Source organism: Cyprinodon tularosa, unplaced genomic scaffold (assembly GCF_016077235.1).
Source record: "Cyprinodon tularosa strain WSP-4 unplaced genomic scaffold, ASM1607723v1 ctg50, whole genome shotgun sequence".
Classification (NCBI taxonomy): Eukaryota; Metazoa; Chordata; class Actinopteri; order Cyprinodontiformes; family Cyprinodontidae; genus Cyprinodon; species Cyprinodon tularosa.
Genome location: NW_024039230.1, coordinates 626,130 through 651,439, shown reverse-complemented (window position 1 = coordinate 651,439; position 25,310 = coordinate 626,130). Strand labels below are relative to the sequence as shown.

The window sequence follows — 25,310 nt, the reverse complement described above, 5'->3', positions numbered from 1 at the left end:
TGAGACTGTTTTACCGACTACACTGGGGTTTAGGGCCCTTGCGGAGGCCATCGGCTGGGCTGAGCCAATAACTGAACGTGCTCTCTATCATCTCCTGGACTTATACTTGCTCACAGCTCATTCATTTGTTCTTTTATAAATTATAAAAACAACATTTATTATAGAGTGAAAGGGAACTATTGCAACTAGCCTAAACTGCTTAAAAGGCACTTCTGTGCTCCTCTTTATCTAGTGAAGGTTTATTATTATTAAGGAACCTGAAAGGATTTTTCCTATCCATCGTCGCTGCATGCCTGGTTGGTATGAGGGATTCTGCAAAGTCAACAACACAATTCAATGCTGTTCATTGTTGCAATAGTGCTCATCCTTAGTGTGCGTGTTGGGTTTCCATAGATCATTGATCCCAAATTCACATCATGAAGGCTGAAGTCCTAATTTTTGTTTTGATATATTCATTGGTCTACACCAGGGGTCACATACCTTTTTTAGGATGAGGGCTACTTAAGTGGTCATAGGAAGGGCTACCTATACTGACCTATGAACCGGAGGGGTCAGTGTTCTCCTAAACTTAATACAAAATAAACATCTCTTAATTCTTTCTTTTAATTTCTCATTTTCTTTTATATATTAAAATCTCTATAAATGCTTAAATGCTCTATATGACTCTTTATGATTAACATGATTAAATACTCTATAAGTGATTAAAAAAGTGAAAAACAATAAAAGAAAAGTAAATGTTTGTCTGTGACCCATGGTCTACACATTTAAGTCAAAAGGCTAAACTTCCTTAGCAGCATGCAGTCAAATTTTACAGCAGTCTGCTAATACGCCTATTTTAGTCAGGTATGTAAAGACAGGGAAACTATAAAAAGTTGCAGATCACCAGTCCCTAAGTGCTGGAGTATGAGCCCAGTGTGTTGGATGGATTTAAAAAAAAGAAATATGTCCATACAATTAGAATGAACTTTTTAAAGTGCCTTGAGAAGGCTTGTGTCCTAAATTAGATATACTGTACTTCATATACTTCATAAAAACTGACATGATTTTGATTTTAAGTTAATTAGCTCACTGGTCTGACATAATAGGAAAATCTTAGTAGCTTAAATCACAATTTGTTGGTTAGCATCTTACTTTATTTTAAAAGCTGAGGCGGCTGATGGTAGAGATATATTCATGTTGCTGCATAGTTCCAGATTAACTTTGTTTAAACACCACAGCCAAATTCATGTATTTATAATTACAGTATGTTGCTCCTCTGGATTCTCCCCGTAGTATAAGACACTATCTCAAAGTTTAGACCATTTCAAATTTTTCTCAAGAACATGACAATTAGTTCACTAAACATCAGAGACTTCTACAGTCACTAGATCTAAAACCAATAAATCACAAATCTTTAGGAATGTACTATCAGAGATGTGGATTATATGCCACAAGAAGAAAAAAAAACAGTTCTGAAGGCTAAACGGGATACAAACTTCTTCTTGTAGTGGCTAGTGAGTGTGTGCATAGTTAGGAATTATATTTGATTTGCTTCTAATGGTATAGGTCAAATGTATCTATGTGAAGCATTCAATAACATTATGGTTCAATTTAAATCCAGCATTTTATGCACAAATGAATAAAAATGGTAAAGATGTGCTCACAGTCAATGGCAACAAGTCAACCACTTCAAAAACAGCCACATCTATCAGAAAAAAACGAAAACAATTTACATGCAAATTAAATGTTATCATTTCAATCTTTTCATAGCAATTTCTCCAGCAAAATTGCATTTATATGCACAAAAGCATTCAATTACTGTAGCTGTGACTCAACTTTTCACATCTCACAGTGTTTCGATTTGGAAAGGCAGCCTCCTTGTACATTTAATAGGCAGCCATTCTGTTCCCCTAGCTCTGTTAGGGATCACTGTGAGTGTGTCAGTTGGAGGAGATGGCAGCATGTATCAGTATATAAAATCAAGCTCTTTCTTCAAAGTGACAGGCCCTGGATATTGTTGGCAAATGGATGTTGAATCCATCCAGGAACCACCAACAGCAGCCCCAGCTATGAAATATTAACTGTACTCTGGCTAAAGGGAAGGGAAAATGCTCTGCTAGATATACCACAAAATCCTGTTTGTGAGTAATCCATCTGACAGATCTTGTTTTGTGGAGAGAAAAAAAAAACAAAGAAAAAAGGAAGGGAGGATTATGTCATTTGGCTCTTTCCGTTAAGATCTGCTCTCATTTGTTGTCTAGACTAATGCAATATGAGAGCAAACATAAAGAACTGTCAAAGGAAGTTATAGGAAATACCCAATCTTTGCTGTAGTCTGCAGCTCAATAAAGAGGCCATCATGAATAGAGTGTAGCAAACAAAATCGTGCTATACCAATACAAAACACTAGAGAGCACTACATCCTATTTTTTAAAATCCATTTCCTTTGGCCAGCTAACCCTCTTCCTATCCATAAAACTTATTGCACAATGCTTCTTTCCAAGAGGAGAAAAAATCACTTCAAAGCAACTGTTAAATGCATTCCTGCATGAGATTGGTATGTCATAAACAAATGAAATTGAAAGGAGACAACATGTTCTTTGCTTTACAGTATAATCCTTGTCATAACCTAATCTCTGCTCAAACCAAGTGTTTAAACCTAGCAGCAGAGGTGACTTTGGACATTTTATTGGCCTTATGAAAATGAAAAAAATGAAAAATGGTACTGTACTTGGTAGCTTGGTAATGCATGGTCCATATTGAACATCCACCAAAACGGGTAACTACTTATTGTGCTACAGTTAAAGGTCAGCAGACTGAGCAGATAGTTAACAATATCGTAAATTAGACAGGGCATCCTCAGTGCAGGGAACAATGAAGTCTGAAAACAGACAAGACATTCTTCAAAAATGCATACAGCCTTGTGTCAGATAGCTCAACCTCAGCGATAGACTTGGTTCTTCAAACACAGTAATCATTCAAAACATACAACAAAATACACGTTGGAATAGCTGAGAGAATAAGAATAACTTTTTTGATGGTGACATTTTTCTATACAAATTATTTGGCTAAACAAAAATTTAAAAGAAAATTCTGATTTGTGTTAAAGAATGAATAAACAAGAAATGAGTGCTTTAAATCATTGATGGTTTTAAATGATTATCTTTTTGTAATGTAGAAAGATTACAAAAGCATTGTTGCCTGTTTTTATCTACAGGCAACAATGACTGTATATTATGATCATGCTCCATGTTCTTGAGCATTCTCACCTTTAAAGTTAGGATTAAAATTGAGCCAGCAGGTGTCAACATAACACTATTTTTAAAGGTGGTCTGTTTGCAGCCAAATTTTTTGCTCTAGCAATAACCCATAAAGAGATTCTGTCCAGAGGCAGGAAATCAAATTAGCACTGCTTGTCTTTGTTACAACACAAACATTCTGGAAAAATCTGCATCCTGACTTTGACTGATGTTAAAATCTAATCATAAATTAAAAAAAATTCAAAGCAATTATATCTCCCACACAATAGCAGCCCTCCTTGCCACTTCTGAACTAGACAGCAGGAAAGGTTTTTTGAAAAATTTACAAGATCGTTCTCCTCTTCGTAAACTCTCCAGATAGGCTTAGAGTCTTAACTGGGGCTACATGTTTCAGTATTAGAAAATCACAAAAAAGAACCTCCCCTTACCCAAAGGACATGTTGCTAACACCACATTTGCTCATTCACAAAGACATTACAGGTAAGATTCCACACCAACTGGTTAACCTAAAATCATTCAACTAATTTTATTTATATAGCACCGATTCACAACACATGTCATCTCAAGGCACTTTACATTTCACCAGATCGTACAGTCAGATTGATCAAAGTTTTCTATCTTAGGAAAACCAGTTGATTGCATCGACTCATTGACTTGAATGCAATCCCTCACACTAAGCATGCTTGTAGCAACAGTGGAGAGGAAAAACTCCCTTTTAACAGCAAGAATTCTCCAGCTGAACCAGGCTCAGTGTGAGTGATGTAAAATAAGAATTAAAAATACAATTATTATTTTTTTTCATACATTTTTTTTTTTTTAAACTGTAAAAGATTCCTTCAACAGCGCCTTTAAATATGGAGTGGTGTCACAACACTGTCTTTCACCCACATCATGGTTAATTTTGGCCAACATAGTATGATATCTGTCTTAATGTTAATTTCATTGGATATGCTGAACATAGAATGCTGAATTAGGTATCCCTCCATTATAGCTGTTTAAAGGAGTCATAACCTGGTAATGTATGCATAAAACCTTTTGTAACTCGCTTTAATGTTATCATGTTTAATCATTTTAAGAAAAAATAAAAATAGAGTAAACACAATACATGTGTGTATGTGTGTTTATGTGGATGTAGCATTAGCAACATTAGCAGTTTGCCATGGTTCTTTTAACACTTATTCCTGTTATTTTACTCATTAGGCAAAAACATTTAACAAGCAGCAACATTTTCCAACTGCCGACAGGTTAGAATAACCCCTTTTGGTAGAAAGCAAGGCAGGCTAATCTTAGCACCCTAGACTAACATTGTAAATCAAGGAGGAGGACCAAAATTGCTCTGTAGAGAGAGCATCCATGTGAGCTTTTCTGGTTTGAACAAATATTCCACAAGAAATAAAACCAAACCACATCACATTTCTGGTCCTGTGGGTTTTAACTGAGGCACATCAGCAACACATGTTTTAATCTGAAATGGTCAGATTCTGGTCGATGACATTTTTAACCACTATCCTATCTAGAAAGCAGTACAGGAAAAGTTCATGTCTGTGGACTGTTCTCAAAACACCACTGAATACTTTATATGGTGACTCTGCATCCAACAATCCTAGGAGCACAAGATAGATAGATAGATAGATAGATAGATAGATAGATAGATAGATAGATAGATAGATAGATAGATAGATAGATAGATAGATAGATAGATAGATAGATAGATAGATAGATAGATAGATAGATAGATAGATAGATAGATAGATAGATAGATAGATAGATAGATGAAAAAAGGTGCATGGGATATATATAGTGTGTCCACATATAACAGCTTTTTTTTTTTTTTTTAGATAGATACAGTAAATAGACAGATATACCGGTACCATGTCTATAAGGTATACCATTTATACACTGAATACTTAGATGTGATCCTCTTGCATATTAACAGCATTAATGCAACACTTTAAAGATGCGATAAGCTTGTAACTTTGCCAAAGGTGCTGAGGAATCTATACTAATGTCCTTTACCTTGGAGTTTTTGTGAGGTCATTTTTCTGACGTCCATAATAAAATAACTATTGGTACTTCCATCTATGTGGGAAGATATGGAATTCTGCTGGAAAATGTAATCCTTATCCCTATGAAGCTTAAAGTTTCTAACATTTTCCTGGCAGAAGTCTGTGCTGTCTTTGGATTCGATAAAACAGTGAACCAATGCAGCAGATGACACAGCTAACCAAATCGGTAAGTTTGGAAACTTTACACTGGACCTCAAGCATTTTGCAATCTGTGTTTCTCTACTCTTTCTCTCAAATATTTCAGCACCTTTTAAGCACAGTTCCACCACATTTTACACAACTTTACTTTAATTTGCTTGAATATAATATCCAGTAATCATTCAGCTTTTTCTTTTTAACAAAACACCTCTGGTTGCTTATCCTGTGGGTGTATGAGCTGTATGTTGAACAATTGTAAACATAACATAACATTGTCTGATTCTTTTTTTATTGGACCTATAGGACAATTGCAATGTTCTTTCTTTTTTTTTTTATAATAAAAAGTGTACATTGGTTTTTGACTGGCTACTCTGATGGACGGTTCTAGACAGGTGTTAACGGGGGCCAGTGCCCCTGTAGATCATGTCCTGGCCCCTGTATTGAAGACATAATACTTAAAAAAAATTCTAAAGTTGATATGTGCTGGAACAGACATGGTTACTGATAGGTCCTTTGGATCTATTTCATTTTTTTTCTTTAAAAAATGTCAGTTTCATGAATTAAAATAATAAGGTGACAGCTTCAGTGTCATTGAGACAGGATCCTAGTTTTCATCTGCTAAATGTTTTTTTCAAAACAAATAAACAAAACAAACTCTAATTTTTACAGCTGTATTTTTTGGTTTTTCTTGAGTTCTAACTCTGGTTTTATAGAAAACTGTAATTTTAAATAAAGCAAAAAATATGTAAAATTCCTAAATTATGAATATATATTGACCCAATATTCCAAATAATATCTTTATTTAATATTTTAGATATTTAGGTAATATAGCTAAAAAAAAAATTGAGTTGCTTTTTTGCTATGCTAAGGGATTTTTATTTTGATATTAAGGATTTTCAAGCCAAACATAAATATTTTCAGTTGGAAGACATATAAATTTAATTAAACCTAATTGAATTGAAATTTCACTTCATGCAGCTATCTTAATTTATTTGAATCCCTTGGCCTGTTTTTTTTTTGTTTCATGTTTTTCTGTGCCCCCATGAAAACACGCTGCCCCCCCCCCCCCCCCCCCCCCCCCTATTAAAAATTTTCTGGCTACCCCTCTGCTGATGGGGTCAGAATCAGAGAAAGAATAAATCATTACCAAAAAATGTATCTCGCATCTAAAGTACTCCCTCGCCTCAACTGCATGGAGACTGCGCAGAAAGCGTCGGAGAAAAAAAAAAAAAGCACAACTAAGAAAGTTCATGCAACCGCTGTGCAGGATGTCCAGTTAAAGGGAAAAAAATCTGCAGACGAGCAAAAGCAGCACAAGCAGACGGACTGAGAGCAACAACCACTGCAAAGCAGCTTTATTTTCCACACCTAAAAGAGCGTTTTGGTTGCCAAAATGGGTTCTCCGACGATACTTAGCTGTCGTCGGTTTATTTTCAAAGTTGTTTTGCTTCAGTTCATCGCCTTTCAAGCAACAAATGCTCGTCCATCTCCTATAATCAGGTTTCCCGGAGACGACTCCCCGAGAACAGACAAAGAAGTTGCTTTGGTGAGTTGGATTTTTGTTATTATTTTGTTTTTAAGTATACAATCAAAAGCATATGAAACCATCTGTTTTTATTGCCACGACGTATGCTTATGAATAAAAAAGCTATTTTGTATTAAAATAAAATAATTGCATTTATTTATTTTTTTTAATCTTGCATTTCTCTTGTAGCACTATCTGAATAAGTTTTATGGATGCCCACAAGACAGATGCAACCTTATGGTGCTTAAAGACACTTTGAAGAAAATGCAAAAGTTTTTCTCCCTGCAAGAAACTGGAGAAATAGATGTCAAAACGGTGGAGATTATGAAAAAGCCCCGCTGCGGTGTCCCAGATGTGGCCAATTATAACTTCTTCCACAGGAGACCCAAGTGGCAGAAGAAGGACATTACCTACAGGTCAGATGCATTCAAGTTTTGTTAACTGCAAACACACCTATAAGCCATGTTGGGTTCATTTGGTTGTTCTATTGTCTTCCTGTATGTTATTGTGTAAAAAAAAAAAAAAAAGACAACAACAGCAAAACAAAAACATTTAGATGAATCAAAGCCTTTCAAATGGTACTTTCCCCCAACTGAACCTTTAGAAGCTCCCTTTAGCTTGGTTTGCTTTTATTTTGTGCTTCCAGATACAGAACATGTTGAGCAGGGGCGTAGCTAGATGGGAGGCCAGGGGTGGCCATGACCACCCCTTAGCCAATCAATGGCCACCATTTATTTCTCTCTAATACAGATGGTGGCAACTAGTGCTGGATGATCTGGAAAAAAATCATATATCACAATATGGACTATTTTTTAACACAATAATCTCTGAAAAATACGACATTCCAATATAATTGCTTACTTTTTCGACTTCATTTTGAAGCGAAATTTATAGAACTGTCACCAATTAGAAAAATAAATTGTAGTGCAGCAATATATATGCATAAAATGAGGCGGAGGTACGTCTACCTTCACAATTTTTCAAAATCCTACAGGTATTTAAATTTAATTACCAAAAAGTGCACTAATGTTTAGTTTCTTAAGTTTCTGAGTAGAAAAGCACACATTTTTGAACGAAAGATAGTTACAAAAATAAATAGTTTTTCAAGTTTCTAAAAACTGTAACCATGTAGTGCAAAGTTTGCATAACAAAATAGCAAAAAAAAATTTGCAAAATTAAATAAATCAGGGTTGAATTTAACTAAACAGTTTTTTCATTATCGATGTAGAAATGTTGTTTCTGTCAAACTTAAAGGTCAAATTTCACAACTTGCTTTACATCGCACTTTTTGGATCTTTATGTATTCTTTTTCGTGGTTCTTCTTTAGGTGATGTATTGCCGTCGGGTAAGGGAACAATCTTGTAGCATAGTTTGCAAATTACCGTTGTCTGCTCCGTGTTGGACTTCCTAAATCCAAAATGTAACCAAATCACAGACGTGCCCTCTCTTTTTGGTAAAAGTGCTTCATCTTGTGTTGCCCGCATAGCTGTCTCTGTTTGTTGTGACCACAGATTCAATACTTCAGCCTCCTGCGTCTCTATCTCTCATGAGTTAAAAGCAAAAGCCATAGGAAGCGTCATGTTGAAAAACCACAGGACGGCGCTTCTTTGTGGATTAAAAAAAATCATGTTTATCACTTATAAGCTGTGTGTAGGCTACGTGGCTACACTAATATGATCGCCGTAGTCTACCATGGGAAATATTTGTTTGAATCTGAGATAAAATTGTGTTAGAAACGATAGAATATAAGTAGCTCTATAGACAATTTTCTGTCATTCGTATATTTCACTGTTGCCTTAGTGGCTACAGTGGAATATTCAAAACATTTTAATTTTTCATATATTAACAATTATATGACAACAAAAACACCATGGTTAATTATGCACATCTATATACTAACATTAAAGATGATAAGTACAGAATTCAAGCAGAACTAGATTTTGTGTTTTATGGAGTATAGAGAAAATGATGCGTCTGCAAGTCGTCTATGAGTCTTCAGTGAAATCATAGATAAATAACTATTTTAGATAATCAATTTATGTAGATATTAGTACTTGTAAATATAAATTTTATGCAGAATGATTACTGATAAAAGTAGGTAAGTAATGACAATGGAAAAGATGTTCGCCCAAAACTCAAACCTGAAAGAATTTTATCCACTATACCTCTTATCTAGAAAGCACAGATGTTTGAATATATGCGTCTATTTGTTAGCAAAGGCTGTGGGAAAGTATAGTTTGTCTTTATTTAGAAAATATGGATGTTTTGCTCGTTAAGTTTCCTGTTGGAACAGTGTAGATTGACCGTGAGGTTTTGGTGCCTATCTACTTTCGGCAACCCCTCAGTGTACATTGGTTATTGCCTGGCCACCCTCATAAAAATTTTCTGTCTACGCCTCTGATGTTAAAAGCTTTGCTCTGATCTTGTTTATGTTAATATAATGGACATAGTTTATTTATAAAAGCGGTTATATGTGTCATGGTCTTTACAGGCCAACTGTTCTGTTGTTTGTGCAGGAAACCCCAGGGTAGAAACAATAACACAGGGTCCTAACATTATTATCAACAAAAGGACATGGTCAGTATCCTCAGTTTGTACAAAGGTCATTCAGAGATGACTCATACTGGCCAATGTTACCATTCAAGTGAAGACAGGAGAGCTATGTGATTCTTTCAAATATGTATTTTGTTTTTTTATGGAACTTGTCTGCTTTTGTAATATCGTTTTATACTCCAAGTTGTCATCTCTTTGTAGAATCCTGGGCTACACTCCTGATCTGGATGAGGAAACCATAAATGATGCTTTCTACAGAGCCTTCAAAGTGTGGAGTGATGTCACACCACTTTCTTTTACTCGCATTATGGATGGAGAGGCTGACATCATGGTTAATTTTGGGCGCAATGGTATGATATGTGTTCGAATGTGAATTTCATATAACTTATTCACGATGCTGGACAGGTGATCCATCCTTGGTAGTTTAAATCCCTTTAAATTTGTTTGTTTCTACAAAGAAAAGAAAGCCATCTCATTTGGATCTGTTTTCATACTAATTTTTTGTTGTTATGGTACGCATGAGATTTTGACTTGTGTGTACGCTTCTATGTGGATGTAGCATTAGCAACATTAGCAGTTTGACATTGTTTTCCTTGCCTTTTACACAATAGTTATAAAGTTACAGAAACAGTCACTTATGGCACAAATTACATAAATCAGGGAAGAGGACCAACTTTGTTTTTTTTTGTTTTTTTTCTTTGAGAGCAGGCTCTTGTGGGCTTCTGTATTATATATATGAAAAATAGAATTTCACATTTCTGTTTACCTGACAGGTTTTAACTGAAGCCCTTCACCAACACACTGTTTTACCTAAAACTGTCTAATTTCTGGGTGATGACACCTTTCACCACCTTTCTATCTTGAAAACAGTTGAGCAAAAGTTCATGTCTGTTGACTGTTTGCAATAGACCACTGACAGACATGTTTTTATGGTGACTGCATCAAACAATCATATGTTTAAGAAGCGAACAATAGAAAAGTGGTAACTGTGGTCTCTCTAAGTAAATATCAAGGGCTTATTTTAGCTGGAATGACCTCTGCTGTGTTGTAATATCAACCCTGTCTCGCCATAGCCAACTACTTTGAGAAAGAATCTAGTAATTACAGTGAAAGAAAAACAAATTTAATTTGAAGGACTTAGAATTGCTGTTATGGTGACTATGATAATGTTAGTGTTAGGAAAATAAGTTGTTTTTGAATTGTGTAATCTTTATTGTGTTTATTATGTAATTGTGTTGTCAACAGAACATGGAGACGGTTATCCATTTGATGGGAAAGATGGCCTGTTGGCTCATGCCTTTGCACCAGGACCAGGGATTGGGGGAGATTCCCATTTCGATGATGATGAGCAATGGACTTTAGGAGAGGGCCAAGGTAATACAGCCATCATTAATTCACACAAAACAGTAATACTTGCTTTGTGTCTTCTTAACTTAAAGTTAGTTAATGATATACAGTATGCTTCTGCAGTGGAAATAAGCCTTTGGTTTAGATTTGCTCAATTTGCTTATGATTAATGGGTTTCTCCATCAACAATAAAGATGAAGACCACATTTACTGCAATCATATTAATGTTGAAGATTTTCCAGCTATAGTATATTAGGTGAGATTTTGAACCTGATCATTTTGATACAGTTTTAAGTTATTTTCTTTTAATCAATTCAATCTTTGTCTGAGTTAACTGGCACTTTATACGAGAAGTTGAAGCCATCTGGAAGACAATTAGATGAAATAAAATCTCCATTGAAAACATTTTGGAATCACACTCAGTGACCTAGATAGATTTGCTCCAGCATTCAGCACTACATTTATATAGTCTTGATCCTTAAGTAAAATAAAACATCTTTTGTAAATGCCAATTTCTTTCATATTATCGTATTATATTCACCTTTAATGTACTGGTAACAATTCTGCATTTGTTTCTTTTAAAAAGCAGCTTGATTTAAGATATGTGATTCAAAATCGATGGCCTCTCTTTTACTTAGCAAATCATTTATGTTGTGTAAATAAGCTATTTAATTAAGTACCTTTTTTTCCCCCTTACAGTGGTGAAAGTGAAGTTTGGCAATGCTGAAGGAGAGTTCTGTAAGTTCCCTTTTCTGTTCATGGGCACCGAGTACAACACCTGTACATCTCAGGGACGAGATGATGGATTCCTGTGGTGCTCCACCACCTACAACTTTGATGAAGATGGCAAATATGGCTTCTGCCCTCACGAGTGTAAGCTTGTCACATACTTCTCAAATTGTGAACTTGTAAAGGCTTGGCAGTGTCTCTTTCCAATTCTCTAAGAAACCATTACTTGGCAAAAACTGGGATATATTCCCTAGTTGCATTTCAAACTTTTAAAGATTATTAAAACAATGATTTCCACTCTCAAAACTCTTCTGTGGTTTTGGGCGGGAAGAAAGTAGGTTGAACTGTATGCCAAGAAAGCATGTTACTGTCTTGCTTGGGAGTGAATTATGAAACATTTCTTTTCCAAGTTTTTGCCCCACTTTAGAACACCCTGCTTTACTAATCATTTTCTTTATCTCTAGTGTTCATGGTATATGCATACAAGGCTCAAGCAACTACCAAATTACACATGTACTATGTTGTTTTAGAGGATGTGAACATGTTTGAGCATCATTTTCAATAGAGCTGCTAATTCTGTGTTTACTAATATCGATATGGAAAAGGTTGGTTGGTGTTTTGTCGTTTCATTTCTCTGGGTACTTAAATCATTTCTCATAACATGTTATACTGAAGTTTCCATTTTGTAGTCAGAAATGATTACCGATCCAGACATCTAAAGCTTAAAATTTTCCTTTGTTTTTGTTTTTTACAGTACTTTTTACCCTTGGTGGTAACGGAGACGGCGCGCCTTGTAAATTCCCCTTCAACTTTCAGGGGGAAAGCTATGACAGCTGCACCACCGAGGGTCGGGATGATGGATATCGCTGGTGTGCCACCACAGACGACTATGACCGAGACAAGTCCTACGGCTTCTGCCCTGAAACGGGTAGGCCTTGTTTTCTGCTCCCTGATATACAAACCACACATCATCACACTACTCAGTAATATGGAAAGTTATTAGGTCTTTAAGGAAGTTTCTGACCATCACATTGCTTTGCTTACTGTTTTAAAGGGTCACCATTTTTGTTTGTCTCAGTGGAAAAAGCTACTTTTGTGTTTATCTTTGTGGGAATTGTGTAATGCCTTTCCATGGTTGCTATCCAGAAAGCAAGCTTCTCAGCCTTGCTTGTGGTTAGCTTAATCACAGTTAAACTATTTTCATCTGCTCTGCCTTAGTTTCATTCGGTTCTTAAAATCTTCTTAGGTTTAAATAGAAAAGATGGTACGCCGTTGCACGCTGATAATATATATTTTTTTCTGTTTTGTTTTACTAACACAGCTTTAACAAAGGAACAATAATTAGAATACACAGAAACAGTGATGCCAAGCTGTGATAATCCCTAAAAAAAATATATGTTTTTGTTTTGCTTCTGAATCACCTCCTGGTACGAATTACCTGATGACAGTTGTGTTGTGGTGTTTGTTTTACACTTGTTTACACATATTTTACAGTCCATCTAAACACAATTTGGCATTTGAATCAGTTTATAAGACTCTAAGGTTTATTCCACATAAACCATTAAAAACATTTTCTGTGGTTTACAGCAATGTCTACAGTGGGGGGAAATGCAGAGGGAAGCCCCTGCGTCTTTCCTTTCACCTTTCTTGGAGACAGCTATGATTCCTGCACTACCTCTGGACGCAGTGATGGGAAGAGATGGTGTGCGACCACTAAGAATTATGACGATGACCGAAAATGGGGCTTCTGTCCTGACCAAGGTGCGGCAGTTGATTTGGCAAATTTGGCAATTTGCCAAATCAAATTTACAATCATATAAAGACCACATTGAACAAAGAATTGTTATATGTATGTATTATTTTACACCAGCTTCAAGTTTACCTGTAACGTGGTGCACAATCACAACGTACCGCTTAAACTTAGACTTATATAAGATGATTGGAATTGTAGATATAAATTTGTCCTATTTATTATGAAAGCATAAAAGATGGCTCAGTATCTCTTTTGACTGTACTTATTTTCAGGCTATAGCTTGTTCCTGGTGGCCGCCCATGAATTTGGTCACGCCCTTGGTTTGGAGCATTCTCAGGACCCAGGAGCTCTGATGGCTCCCATCTATACTTTTACTAAAGACTTCAGACTTTCTCATGACGATATCCAAGGCATCCAAGAGCTCTATGGTGAGAAGACATTTTAAAAATTTTCCTCAAAAAAAAAAAAAAAAACTTATTAAACTGAGGAACAGAGTAGGGGGTTGGTTCAATTTCCTTTTTGTATATGACGACAGGTGTGCCCACCGACAAGCCTTTGCCGCCAACCCAGGGTCCGGTAACTCCAATGGACATTTGTAAAGATCCTGTTGTTTTTGATGCTGTTGCACAAATCAGAGGAGAAACCTTTTTCTTCAAAGACAGGTAATACTTTTAAGTGTTATATGCAGTTTTAGGAAAGCTACTGCATGTGTTGATATTAAGACCAAATAAGGAAGCAGTCGAGCTGCTCATTGTTGCTTTAATACATCATAGAAATATTAATGCCCAATTGATGATTTACTAAATCTAAATTAATGTATAAGACTAATCAGTTACATAGTATGAATGGCTGCTGAAATGCAGCGTTGCTTATGGAAATTGACTCAGACACCGAGATCAGTGGCAACACACCATAAGAAACCAAGAAACATTTGGGCAGTTTTCAACAAATGATGGGTGCTTAGATCTTGACTGGCCAACCAGACTGACCTCCAAGAAGCATAAGTCAGTCTGGAAGGCTCAATACTCTCCTGTCTAAAAGAGACCTGACCAATCTGAAACCATAACAGTCAAGATTGCAGCTGTGACTGAACAATGTTTTATTGATGCCCTTGATGATGTCCCAAGGGAGCTGTTTATATAGGTAAAATGTTGAGAATTATCAACTGTAGGACATTATAGTTTTCAATTACATCCGTAGTTATCTGATTGTATCTTTTTATTTTGATTCTCTTAGTCCTCCCTTTAAAAAACGGGCTCTACGCCCTCCTTTCCAGACTAATTTGCACACCATCAATTAGTCTGTCTGGCCAGGCTAGCCTAGATCTGCCCCAGTAATGAAAGGATGTGCAGTTTGCCCTCCTTTGCTTAAAAGATAGACGTTTTCCACTTAAAATAACTTTAATATTTACAACTTTCAAACCTCATAAGGTATTACACCATTAAAGAAAAGACCTGTGCAGTTGCATCATGAGAGGTAATATTCTCTTCAACAAGCAAGGGGCACTTTTTCAACACATGGAAATGTCAAATCTATATTGATTGCACCAACATAGCAACAAAATAAATCTTGTTTAGGGTGCAAATTGGTGACTAGTAGATTTTGTCCTCTTGTGCTCCATTTCTACTGCAATTCTGGGGGAATTGGGGATATGTTTCATGTCAAAAACTATCATTGGTCGCAGTTAAAATAGTAATACCTAACTGAATTTCCATAGACGTTAGGAAGAAACAATGCTGAAATGAAAGAGATGGCCTAGGGCTATAATCTTTTTTGTAATTAAAACACAATAGATCTTTGAGCTTAGGTTTGTAAAAATCTATTAACAATCAGATAGATGCGATATATTGTTTTCCAGATTTCTATTGGGCTGTAACCCTCTGGTTTAAATAAATGTCAAAATTAGCATGAAAAGAAAAATGAGCTACTTAATGTGCATTCAGAAACAAAATAGGCATTACTCAAGTCTATAGTCCTGACACTTCCAGCATATTCTGTTCAACAGATGCATTCAAAGGGTCTTGAAACTCACTAACAAGGTCTTTACATTTTATTGCTGGAAAGTGAATATAAAGGTTATTTTTTATCCTCTTGAATTTAATTGGAATTGGTTGGAAACACAAAGGTAACTCCACTGTTTATCAGTCAACATTTGGATAATAAGTAAAAGGAAAAAAAAAAGATTTCGCTAGCTTAGGTTCCCGAACTTGAAATCATTTGTCTGCTCTTTCTGTGAGTTTTATGTGCACATTCAAAGTGTGCCCCAGAGCAGCACAACGGTGAAAAGAGTGCTCCTTGGACCATGAAACTTTGGCTCAGTTGTTTGAAATCAAGCTGAGCTGAAACTTAAATCCCTTCAAAGCTTCTGACTGTGGAAGAATTAGGGAGGAGAAAGAAAGCAAACTGTTTTTACAGTATATGAGAGTTACCTCCTTTCTTGCTTCATCTAGCCCTTCAAAGGAATTTTTTTTATTGGTATTAATTTAAATAAAAGGACAGTTTATTGCTTACTTCCAATTTTAACCCTAAATATTTTATGTGTTGAGTTTATTTTTTGTTTTTTTCTTTTTTATTGCAACCATGTAGCAGAAGAATATAAGGTGAGATTAATGTGAGTGGTAGAAAACATTGAGACAAAAGTGTCCATGAATTCCTCAAATAATGAGCTGCCTGAATGTTATACTACTGTTTTTTATTGCATAGGGCTTTTACAAGTAAAATTTTATAGCTTCAAAAAGACTCGTACTGCCATGCCTGCAATGCTAAAGTTTTTGTTGACTCATTGTAAAAGTGGAGCCTCTCCTCAAGCTGAATCAGCACATGTATGAGGTCCCACAGATCTTAACACGGTGCAGTGAGTAATACTCCTAGCACTCTACCAGCTTAGCATAAACTTGTCTGTCTGTCTGTCTAGAGCCTTAAGGAAAACACAATTTTAAAACCACATAGTAACGGCTTGAGAAGCCTACTGATTAAGCACATTGCCTCTAACATCTTGCCATACATCTAGCTAAATGTGTGTATACATGATTTTATCAGTGCTATTTAATTTATTATTTCTACTATTAATTTAAGTGTTGATGAGGCGATATTAAGTTCATGTAATTTTGCATTAAAATCATGCAGCAAGACATACCATGTTGTTCTGAGTTATTATGAATCTAGCAGGCTTATTTTTAACACAAATATCCTTTATTTAGTAGCACTACAACAGCACTCTGATTAAAAGCTTGTAAAACGCCCTTGAAATTATTACATTAATTCTTGGTATCAACGTTTTGGTCTACAAAAAATACAAGAAAATGTCAACATCATCAACAATTTAATCACTGACTGATAAACAGGACTTAACAACTTAACAACTCTATCAACAAGAACAAGAAGCAGGCTTAAAAAACTAACTTTAAAAAAAAATATATATATATAATATTATAATAATTAAAAAAAGAACTCTTTTACAAAAAATTACAAATGCATTACTTCAAAAGCTTTGCACAAACGTCACCACAGTGATAATCGTACTGTACTGAAAGGAATCTGATAACTGTAATTGTTAGCTGCAGGAACCATGGCATTCTTCTCTGTCTGGTAAATGCATAGTTATTATTAGAAAAAGTATGAAGCACTCATAAGATTGGTACATGTTTGCAAAATTAACCCATTGACTTATAACAAGGTTTAACCAAATATTATGTTTTTTTTCATCGTAGTACTTAGAAGCTAACCTGGCATAAGCCAGATTTATAAGTGTAATTCATTCGAATTTTTACATGGTATTGATCTGGAAAGCCTCATGTAGAAAGGGTTTGCAAAAGAAGGATACACTGATTTAGTTAAAGAACCCCTTTTCATATATATATATATATATATACTCTTATCACCCAGTAAAACCAAGCGGCCATAATTCTGAGACACCACATTTACAACACATGCACTACTTGCAATGGACTTTATTCACTACTCAGCTATGGCAACACAGATCCAATAATCTTATTCTGTCTTGTGCCTTTTATGCTAAACTTGCCTACAACTTCATTTTTGGTGCTATTTGTGTGATCAATGGCACAAAATGGGTCCGTCAGTCACATTATATTGTGATGGTTTAAGGACGAATTTATACAGCAGCTGTGATGAAAACAAGAGCTGCTGTTTCCAGCCAGGTTGTAAGGTTCTGCTGAATATTCCTCCTTCCCCCTTGGACCGGCCAAAGATCAATAATGTGTAGGACTAACTCTGAGTACTAAATATAATTAATCTGTAGAGATCTATATTTTACTTTTTACTGATAATAAAGGTTTTCATGAATTCCAACACTTTACATGTGCACCAGTTTCTGTCAGTTTGAGACCTCAAGGTTTGACTGAACACAATGAGTTACCATACATCTCCATAAGTATGTCTATTTTATATATAGTTAATTTATTGGTTTTAAAACATGACCAGATTACAAATAGAAAATGTTTGTCTTTGACAGCATCACAGTTAACTATCAGGCTTCACTGATAGAGAGCTTTTGTAACACCATTATAGCATCAGTGTTATGCAAAAAAGATAATAAAATCAGTCTAACTGTTGCATAATATGCCAAAAGTAATAACGTTACAATGATATAAATGTAGTAAAAGGATGCTGATTCCCGAGATGGGGTTGTGCCCTGAATTTGGGTCCTTGATTAAACAGTATGGGGTTTTAAGATGACCAGATAAAATAAACCAAAGATTAAATATTTATTTTAAAGTGCCTAAAGATACAAAAGTGTTATTTAAAGGAACTAGGGGTAGGAATAGTCAACATATACAAGTGCATGTCCAGCTTTTTACACTAATGGGTGATTAAGCGTTAAAAACCAAAAACATCACCCACCTATCTCCCCACTGTCTTGATGAGCGGGTGTGCTGCCTAATACGCTGCAATTCGTGGACCAAATTTCCCGCTATGGATGTCACATCAATTGACACTGCATGCACCCCCCTCAGCAGCTTTAATAGACGATTGTGGTTCTTTCAGTATTAGTAGCAATAAAAGAAGAAGCGGTTGTTTTAAAGACTTCGTTGCCTGACATGGTGCTTGTTGATGTCATAAAATTTGCGTAGTCTTGTTGTAAACCATGCCGTGGTAAACAGCGTTAAAGCATCACCAGTGCAGAGTTTCTGCATGCTGCTGTGCCGGCTTGGCTGGAGGCTGCAGTTACCCAAAGTGCCAGTCATGTCACTCATGAGTCTCATTTCCTAATCCTACCTCTAGTTCCTTTCAAAATAGACGAAACCAACTACTTTGGTTACTGATAGTAATATTATTAAAGTTTTCAGAAACGTTTGTATGCAGAAGCAATGATTTGGGCCGTTAGTTTGTTATGGCAACATTTTATGTTTTAGAAGCTGGAAAGTTTCAGAACTTCTACTGTGAAGAACTCTCCCTGAGTTGGTTTCTTCAGGAAGAAAATGTAAAGTTAGATCAGGAAGACATCTGCTTTTTACTTGTTCTCTTAAATAATTATCAAGATGATTTTATGCTATTGACATCTATTTTCCTATTTGAAAAATAGGTCAGTGGAAAATAGTTCAGGGATCTACTGCTGTTATTTTGCAGCTGCTTATTGAAAATCCAGGCAGGATGGGTCTTGTTCTGCTGGCGTCTGCAGCCTTGGTTCTAATGAGAACCAGATGCTCATGAATCAGGCCATTGTGGCTGGCTGGCCCAGTGAAGCACTTGTACTAAACTTTAGAACTCACACCCACAGGCTCTTCCCCCAACTTCTGATAAATCCCTTTCTGAGTTGGTTTTCCTATCAGACTCATTGCTTTACACAACTTGTCTGTTGTACGATCACTCACTATCTGCTTCTCTTTCTTTCAGGTTCCTGTTCAGGTCAGTCAACTTCAGAAGCAAACCCACTGGCCCTATGCTGGTGGCCACCTACTGGCCTGACCTGCCTGCGAAGATAGATGCTGCCTATGAAAACCCAGTGGAGGAGAAAACAGTCTTCTTCTCAGGTTTGCAGGAAATAAAAAAAAACTTTGAAAATAACCAACCCGTGCCCCTCTGGGTATTAATCCCTGATCCTTAAGGGCAATTCTCCTTTATGATGCATTATATAAAGTGTTATTCTTACTACTTTACCATCACTTCTCACTTGATCATCCACTTCTGAAGCCAAGGACGTTTAGGAATTTTGGCTCAGCATTAGTTCTTTGTGCGTACTTTAAGATGGTTCACCATAAGCATTAGTGGTTTCTCAAACATTCTAAGTATTACATTTATATAAAAATATCCTTCAATATTGGGTTACTTAGTATTTTACATTGCCTTGAAGGCTTTAAGTTTGTTTGGAAAACTTTCTGTTAATATTTTTCAGAAAATATGTCTGGATTAAGACTAAATCCGCGAGTAATAGGTCCTGCTTATAAGACAAAAATACTCTTTAAAAGTTATCTTCTGTACACGAAACTCAATGAAGGGCTCTATATGACACGTATTCTTCCCCTGGATGCTCTCCTTCGATCTCAGGTGATGAGATGTGGATTTACAGAGCCGATGAGCTGGAAAGAGGTTACCCGAAAAGGCTCTCCAGCCTCGGCCTCCCATCAGACGTCCAGCAGATCGATGCTGCCTTCAACTTTAGGAAGAACAGGAAGACTTACTTGTTTTCTGGGGACAAATTCTGGAGGTAAGACTGTGGATATTTTATTAAACATTTGCAAAGTTGTAACCAACCTCCCACCCGCCTGAGATTATACAGTTGATGTCAAATCTGTTGAAAGCATGACTGGTGCTCCATCTGGGTTAAGTTAGTGTTTGGTAAACCCCGAACTACACCATGAGCCCTTCCACATCTGTTAGTGCTTAAACACCATGGGAATTTGGATTGTTGACTCAGAGTTTTATCTGCAGTCTTCAGGGAAAATAATGCTCCTCCAAATGAAAAGATGTGTGTAAATAGATGTGTTTTCATTTCTCATTGTTACTTTTTTTTTACAGATATGATGAAAATACCAAGACGATGGATCCTGGCTTCCCTAAATTTATCGCTGACTCCTGGAATGGCATTCCCGATGCCATTGACTCTGCTTTTAGTCTCAGTGGAATTGGTAATTTTTAAGTCATATTGAATGAATGCAAATCTCTGGCATCTCTGGTTTTGTGCTCTGGCAGAATATTGAACACACCCATCATTAATGAAAACCAATTTTTGAAATCACTCCAACAGGCATTCTCTTAAAAAATTAAAAAATAAGAACTTGGAGCCCACAGCCAAGTGAGAAACCCTCCAAATGCTTTCTGAGTTTAGGATTTTAGCATCCATGTTACTGTTCTGACTAGGTTGAGCAGTTTTTAGTGGGCCTTCCTTTCCTACTAATTAGCTTTTCACATAAAGTCCTGCTGCAGCATACAGGTCACATCAAAATAGGTCTACAAAAATAATATCAATTTTGTGGGATTTGAATACCAAATATATTGTACTACACATACAGAAAACATTTTTAAGAAGTTTTATAGGATTTTTTTCTTTACTGCAACCAGTGATATAAACTATTGTATTCTGCAGTTTTAAAAGAGCTAAGTAGAAGTTGTGCTAGCTTAGCAATTAGACAGGCATTCAGCCATCAGAAGACTGCAGGAAAAATCTCATCAGAAAGTTTGGAATTGTGTCTCTTAATGCAACCTGACTCCTAATACACCAGAGGCTGTGAATCTCAACCACAGTTACAGTGCTGCTAGTTCTCACTATTCTGCAGTGAGATCCAAGTTTTTTTTTCCATTTGTCAAACTCCCCCTCTGCTTATATAAATAAGGAAAAAGCGTTCTCCAAATAAGAAACCTTCTGGAGTCAAAACAAAACATATTTTTCCTCTATGTGAAACTGGTCATAACAAACTTTTTTTCTGCCTTTTTGTTTTTTTTTTTCATTTGTAAATCTAAAGTACTGCTTCAATCAGAGTGCAGCCACTAGTATGTTTTTTCAATGATTAGACATTGTTCCTTATATTTATATGACTATACCTCATCTTAGGAGCTAGTTTATTCTTTAAGGACATTTAAGAGAAATTATCAATAATTTATTTATTTTACAATCAAATAATTTAAGCATTCAGCTGTTTAAAATTAAGTAGCTAAATCATCTTTTTCTAACCTTTCCCTGCATTTTTGGTGCTATCTCTTTTCCATTTACTGTAATATGTACCATGGGAATAACAGTTCAGTAAAAAAATATTCAGTAGGCATTTTTTATGAGAACTTCTGCTGTCTTTCATAACAGCATTGAAAAGATTGAATAAAAGAAAGGTACAGTCCCATGATCTCACACATTACACCACATGATACATATATAGAACCTTACCCACATGTAGACTAACTCCTAAATAAAAAACAAAAACAAAAAGACCAATCACTGTTCTCAACTGTTCTCTCATCTGTACATACAGTACCTTGATATTGTTAAGAATTATGCCATCTGAAACAATGGTTTAATATGCCTATCTGCCTTTTTTATATTGAACCTTACCTTATCTCATTTAAAGCTCCGTTCAGATATCAGAAAACCTGTTTTAAAGGAAATGGCTGCAGAAAACTCCAAGAATGCAACTAGAGCAAGACTGTTAGGCCTGCAGAAAAGCTATGATCTGTTTACCCTTATGGAAGACAGAGCAGCTGCTTTATGTTGTTCACTCTGTAATTAAGTGCTAGTGAACAATACATAATGGTCCATGGCCACATTGCCTTCAGGATGTTCCAGTAAAACCAGCTGAAACCAGATATTTGAATACAGTGTATACTAATGCCAATAACCATTTACTGACATTGAATTAGACTAAGCGTTTCTTGTTTTTGATTAGTTAGGAAAAACTAAACCTATGTCTGTTGTGTCAAAACAATAAGATAATTATCTGAGACTATTCAAAACTGTCTTTGAATTCTAAAGTTAACTTCAATGGGCTTTGCTTTATGACGTCAGCCAAACTATTTGAACATTCCTCAACACAAGCCTCCTACGCTGCTGTCTTCTTTACAGAACTGGCACAGTTTTGTAGGATAGGATCTATTAAGCTACACTAACAAAATCTTAATGAGGCTGCCACTCTGTGATGTTAATTCTGTTGCTCTTAAGCCACCATTTGTTTTGAAGTCCACAGCTATTTCCAATTAAGCCAGATTTTTACCCAACTTTTAATTAATTAAACATAATTTGTGAGGTTAATCAGTCCCTCTTGCAGTAAAACCCCACAGTATGATGCTGCCATCTCCCTACTTTTTATTATGCTAATATTTTTGTGTCTTTGCTTGATCAGATGAACATTGCATATCCAAGGATCAGAAACCTTTACCCTAGGATCCATTAGACTTATCAAGCTTCACAGTTTTATCGCTGATATTTTCATCAAATCCATTTGATATTTTCACTATGTCACAAACAAATGCAGCTTGTTTCAGGTATTTTCTTAAATTAATTCTCCAGGTGTCACTGTTATTTAGACAGATGTTTTAAATTAACAGAATCAGACGCCATGACGTCATAACCTGGTCATTTGCAAGTGATTTAAAATGCATTATAATCTTAGTGTAAATCATTTTGGAATTTAGCTTGCAAAGGTGATTTTAGTAAACTTACGTAATCAGGAAAATGTTAGAATGAGCAAGAGTGGAATCTGCTGGTTTCTAAAGTATTTCTTAAATATCCGATATGAACGCTTCATAGAGGTGAATTACAAGGCTGTTACTTACAGTTAGCCACGTGTTCATGAGGTTTTAGTGGCTATGCAAATCTTTGCCCAGGAGTTTTCCATCACTGCTCTACTAACATTCATTCAAGCATCACACACTTTTATATAAAGCAAGCCTGTTACCATCTACAGAGGTGCCTCTGTGTACAACTTAATCAACATATTCTACAGTCTCAAATTTTTCAGCAGAGATTGATTGCTTGTCTGAAATTGTGATGTAAATTGTTATACTCTTCATAATTTTGAAAAGTTGTGTTTTTTTTTTTCATTATTACCTCTTATTTCCCATTTTAGCAAAAGCTGTTTAAAAGAAAAACTTAATATTTAAACCCCGAAACTTAGTGAATGCTATGCTCCTATCTTCACAGATTACAGCTATTTCTTCAAAGGAAACCACTATTTCAAACTAGAGGACAGCAGTTTGAAGATCGTTAAGTTGGGAGAAATCACAAAGGACTGGCTTGGCTGCTGAACATTGACCCTAAATGTTTCAGGCTGCAGGTGATGATGGTCTTGCTAGGTCATCAATGTTTATCGCACACAATTTGAGGTTGCTGCAGTGCACACTGTTATTTTTTTTTTTAATCCTGGCAACTCTGTTCGCTTCTGTTGGACACATGTACCTCCAGCCTGTATAACCAGTCTCAGCCTGAGTAGAATGGCAATTCAAGACCTTCTATACGGGCTAAATGTATGCAACTGGTAATTTGCTTTGTTTCTGTGTGATTTTTAATTTTACAACTGCAATGCAATTTAAAAAATATATAAATATGAATCCCTGTTTTATCATATTTTTAAGGAACAGACATCAGGTATGTCAACAATGCATTGCAGTATTATACTGTGCCAAGAAATATTGAGTTTTTTTTTTTTGGAAAATCCTAAAAATTGTTTTACAGCATATGGAAAAAGCATATTGGTTTGGGGTTACTTCTGTATCAGGTGTAAAAAGCACATCTATATTAAAATGTATCAGTTGTATGAAATGTTCTCCTTGTGCAGAAAATGAACATGCACAATGTGACCGAGAATGGTGCTTTCAGAATTTGCTTTTTGCATATAGACCTACATGTATAGTGGGCATTTTATATTTTGTGGCTTTGTGTGATGGGAGTACTTAGTACCGTCGGGATGTTAGAAAGTAGCATTTAAAGGTTTGCTATTCTTTTTTGGTTAGCACTTTTTATAGGATATAGAAGGGAATTTAACAACAAGGAGATCAGACATTCCTGAAATCTCTGTTGCATTACTCTTCAATAAATGTGCAGACAGATTTACAAGGCAAATAAGGCACAGGTTGCCTTTAGAGGCTATATAGGTTTGCTCCATGATGGAACAATAACAAGAATACTGCAGTAGTTTTGTTTACTTGTGTTTTTATATTAAGATTCTTTTCTAGGTTTTAACAATATAGTCATTGTGTCCTGTATTTTTGTCTAAAGCTTGTGCACTTTGTCACTGTCATCAATAAAAAAGGTTGTTTTAACTATATGGTTTTCAAAAAAACTGACACGTATCATGAAAAACTATTACCTTTAAGCTTGCTATCCAGCAACAATTTAACTTCTCTAGAGGAATGCTTATGCTCAGAGGTATTGCTCTGTTAAGGATTCTAAAGTTTAAAAAAATACTGTTAATGACAACGTGGTTAGACAAAACACCATGTAGATTTTCTATGGATAATAACCTGTAAAGATGACCATGAGACAAATAGGTAGGTATTTTAGTAGTGGTTACTTACTCATTATTTGTGCTTTTATTTCATCTAACAAAAGCAGTTAATGTTTGCAAACTGAAGTCTGATAAGCAGATTTACCAAATAATTGGATATTGCTTTGCAATTTGTACTTCGAAGCAAGAGTCAAGTTAGAAGCACATGGAGGAAAATGCTGATTAGAGCAATTCTAATAATTACGTTCTGAGAAGAGACGGAGGCATTAAGGGGGAGGGGACATTCAAGTTGAAAAACAATGCTTCCAAGTGGTCATTATTTCCACATAAAGTTGAAGAATGTGTGGAAAAAGTAATGGACTCCAACACTAATAGAAATTCCCATGCATTTTATGTTTCTTACAACATTATAGTCACTCCTCCCTTCATCTCGCTTAAAAAGTAACTGAAATGGTTTTAACATAAAAAAATATGTTCAAACAGCATGAATTTATATTAGGTATCTTATAGTCCTTGTAAGAAAATATCCTTTGTTTTCCTCAGTTTCTTATTCTAAATGTAGCTTTATTG

At 35.6% G+C, this 25,310-nt stretch overlaps 1 protein-coding gene across 1 annotated transcript; it reads left to right on the top strand.

The window, feature by feature from the left end:
• The first annotated feature begins 6,694 nt into the window (after positions 1-6,694).
• Positions 6,695-24,558, top strand: mmp2 (matrix metallopeptidase 2). Its single transcript, XM_038302966.1, has 13 exons — positions 6,695-6,989; positions 7,158-7,384; positions 9,723-9,871; positions 10,767-10,895; positions 11,568-11,741; positions 12,352-12,525; positions 13,185-13,358; positions 13,623-13,778; positions 13,886-14,012; positions 19,207-19,343; positions 19,858-20,017; positions 20,329-20,438; positions 23,438-24,558. Exons 1-13 carry the CDS (start codon positions 6,837-6,839, stop codon positions 23,539-23,541), a joined length of 1,974 nt encoding a protein of 657 aa, XP_038158894.1. The 5' UTR covers positions 6,695-6,836; the 3' UTR covers positions 23,542-24,558.
• The last annotated feature ends 752 nt before the right edge of the window (positions 24,559-25,310 follow it).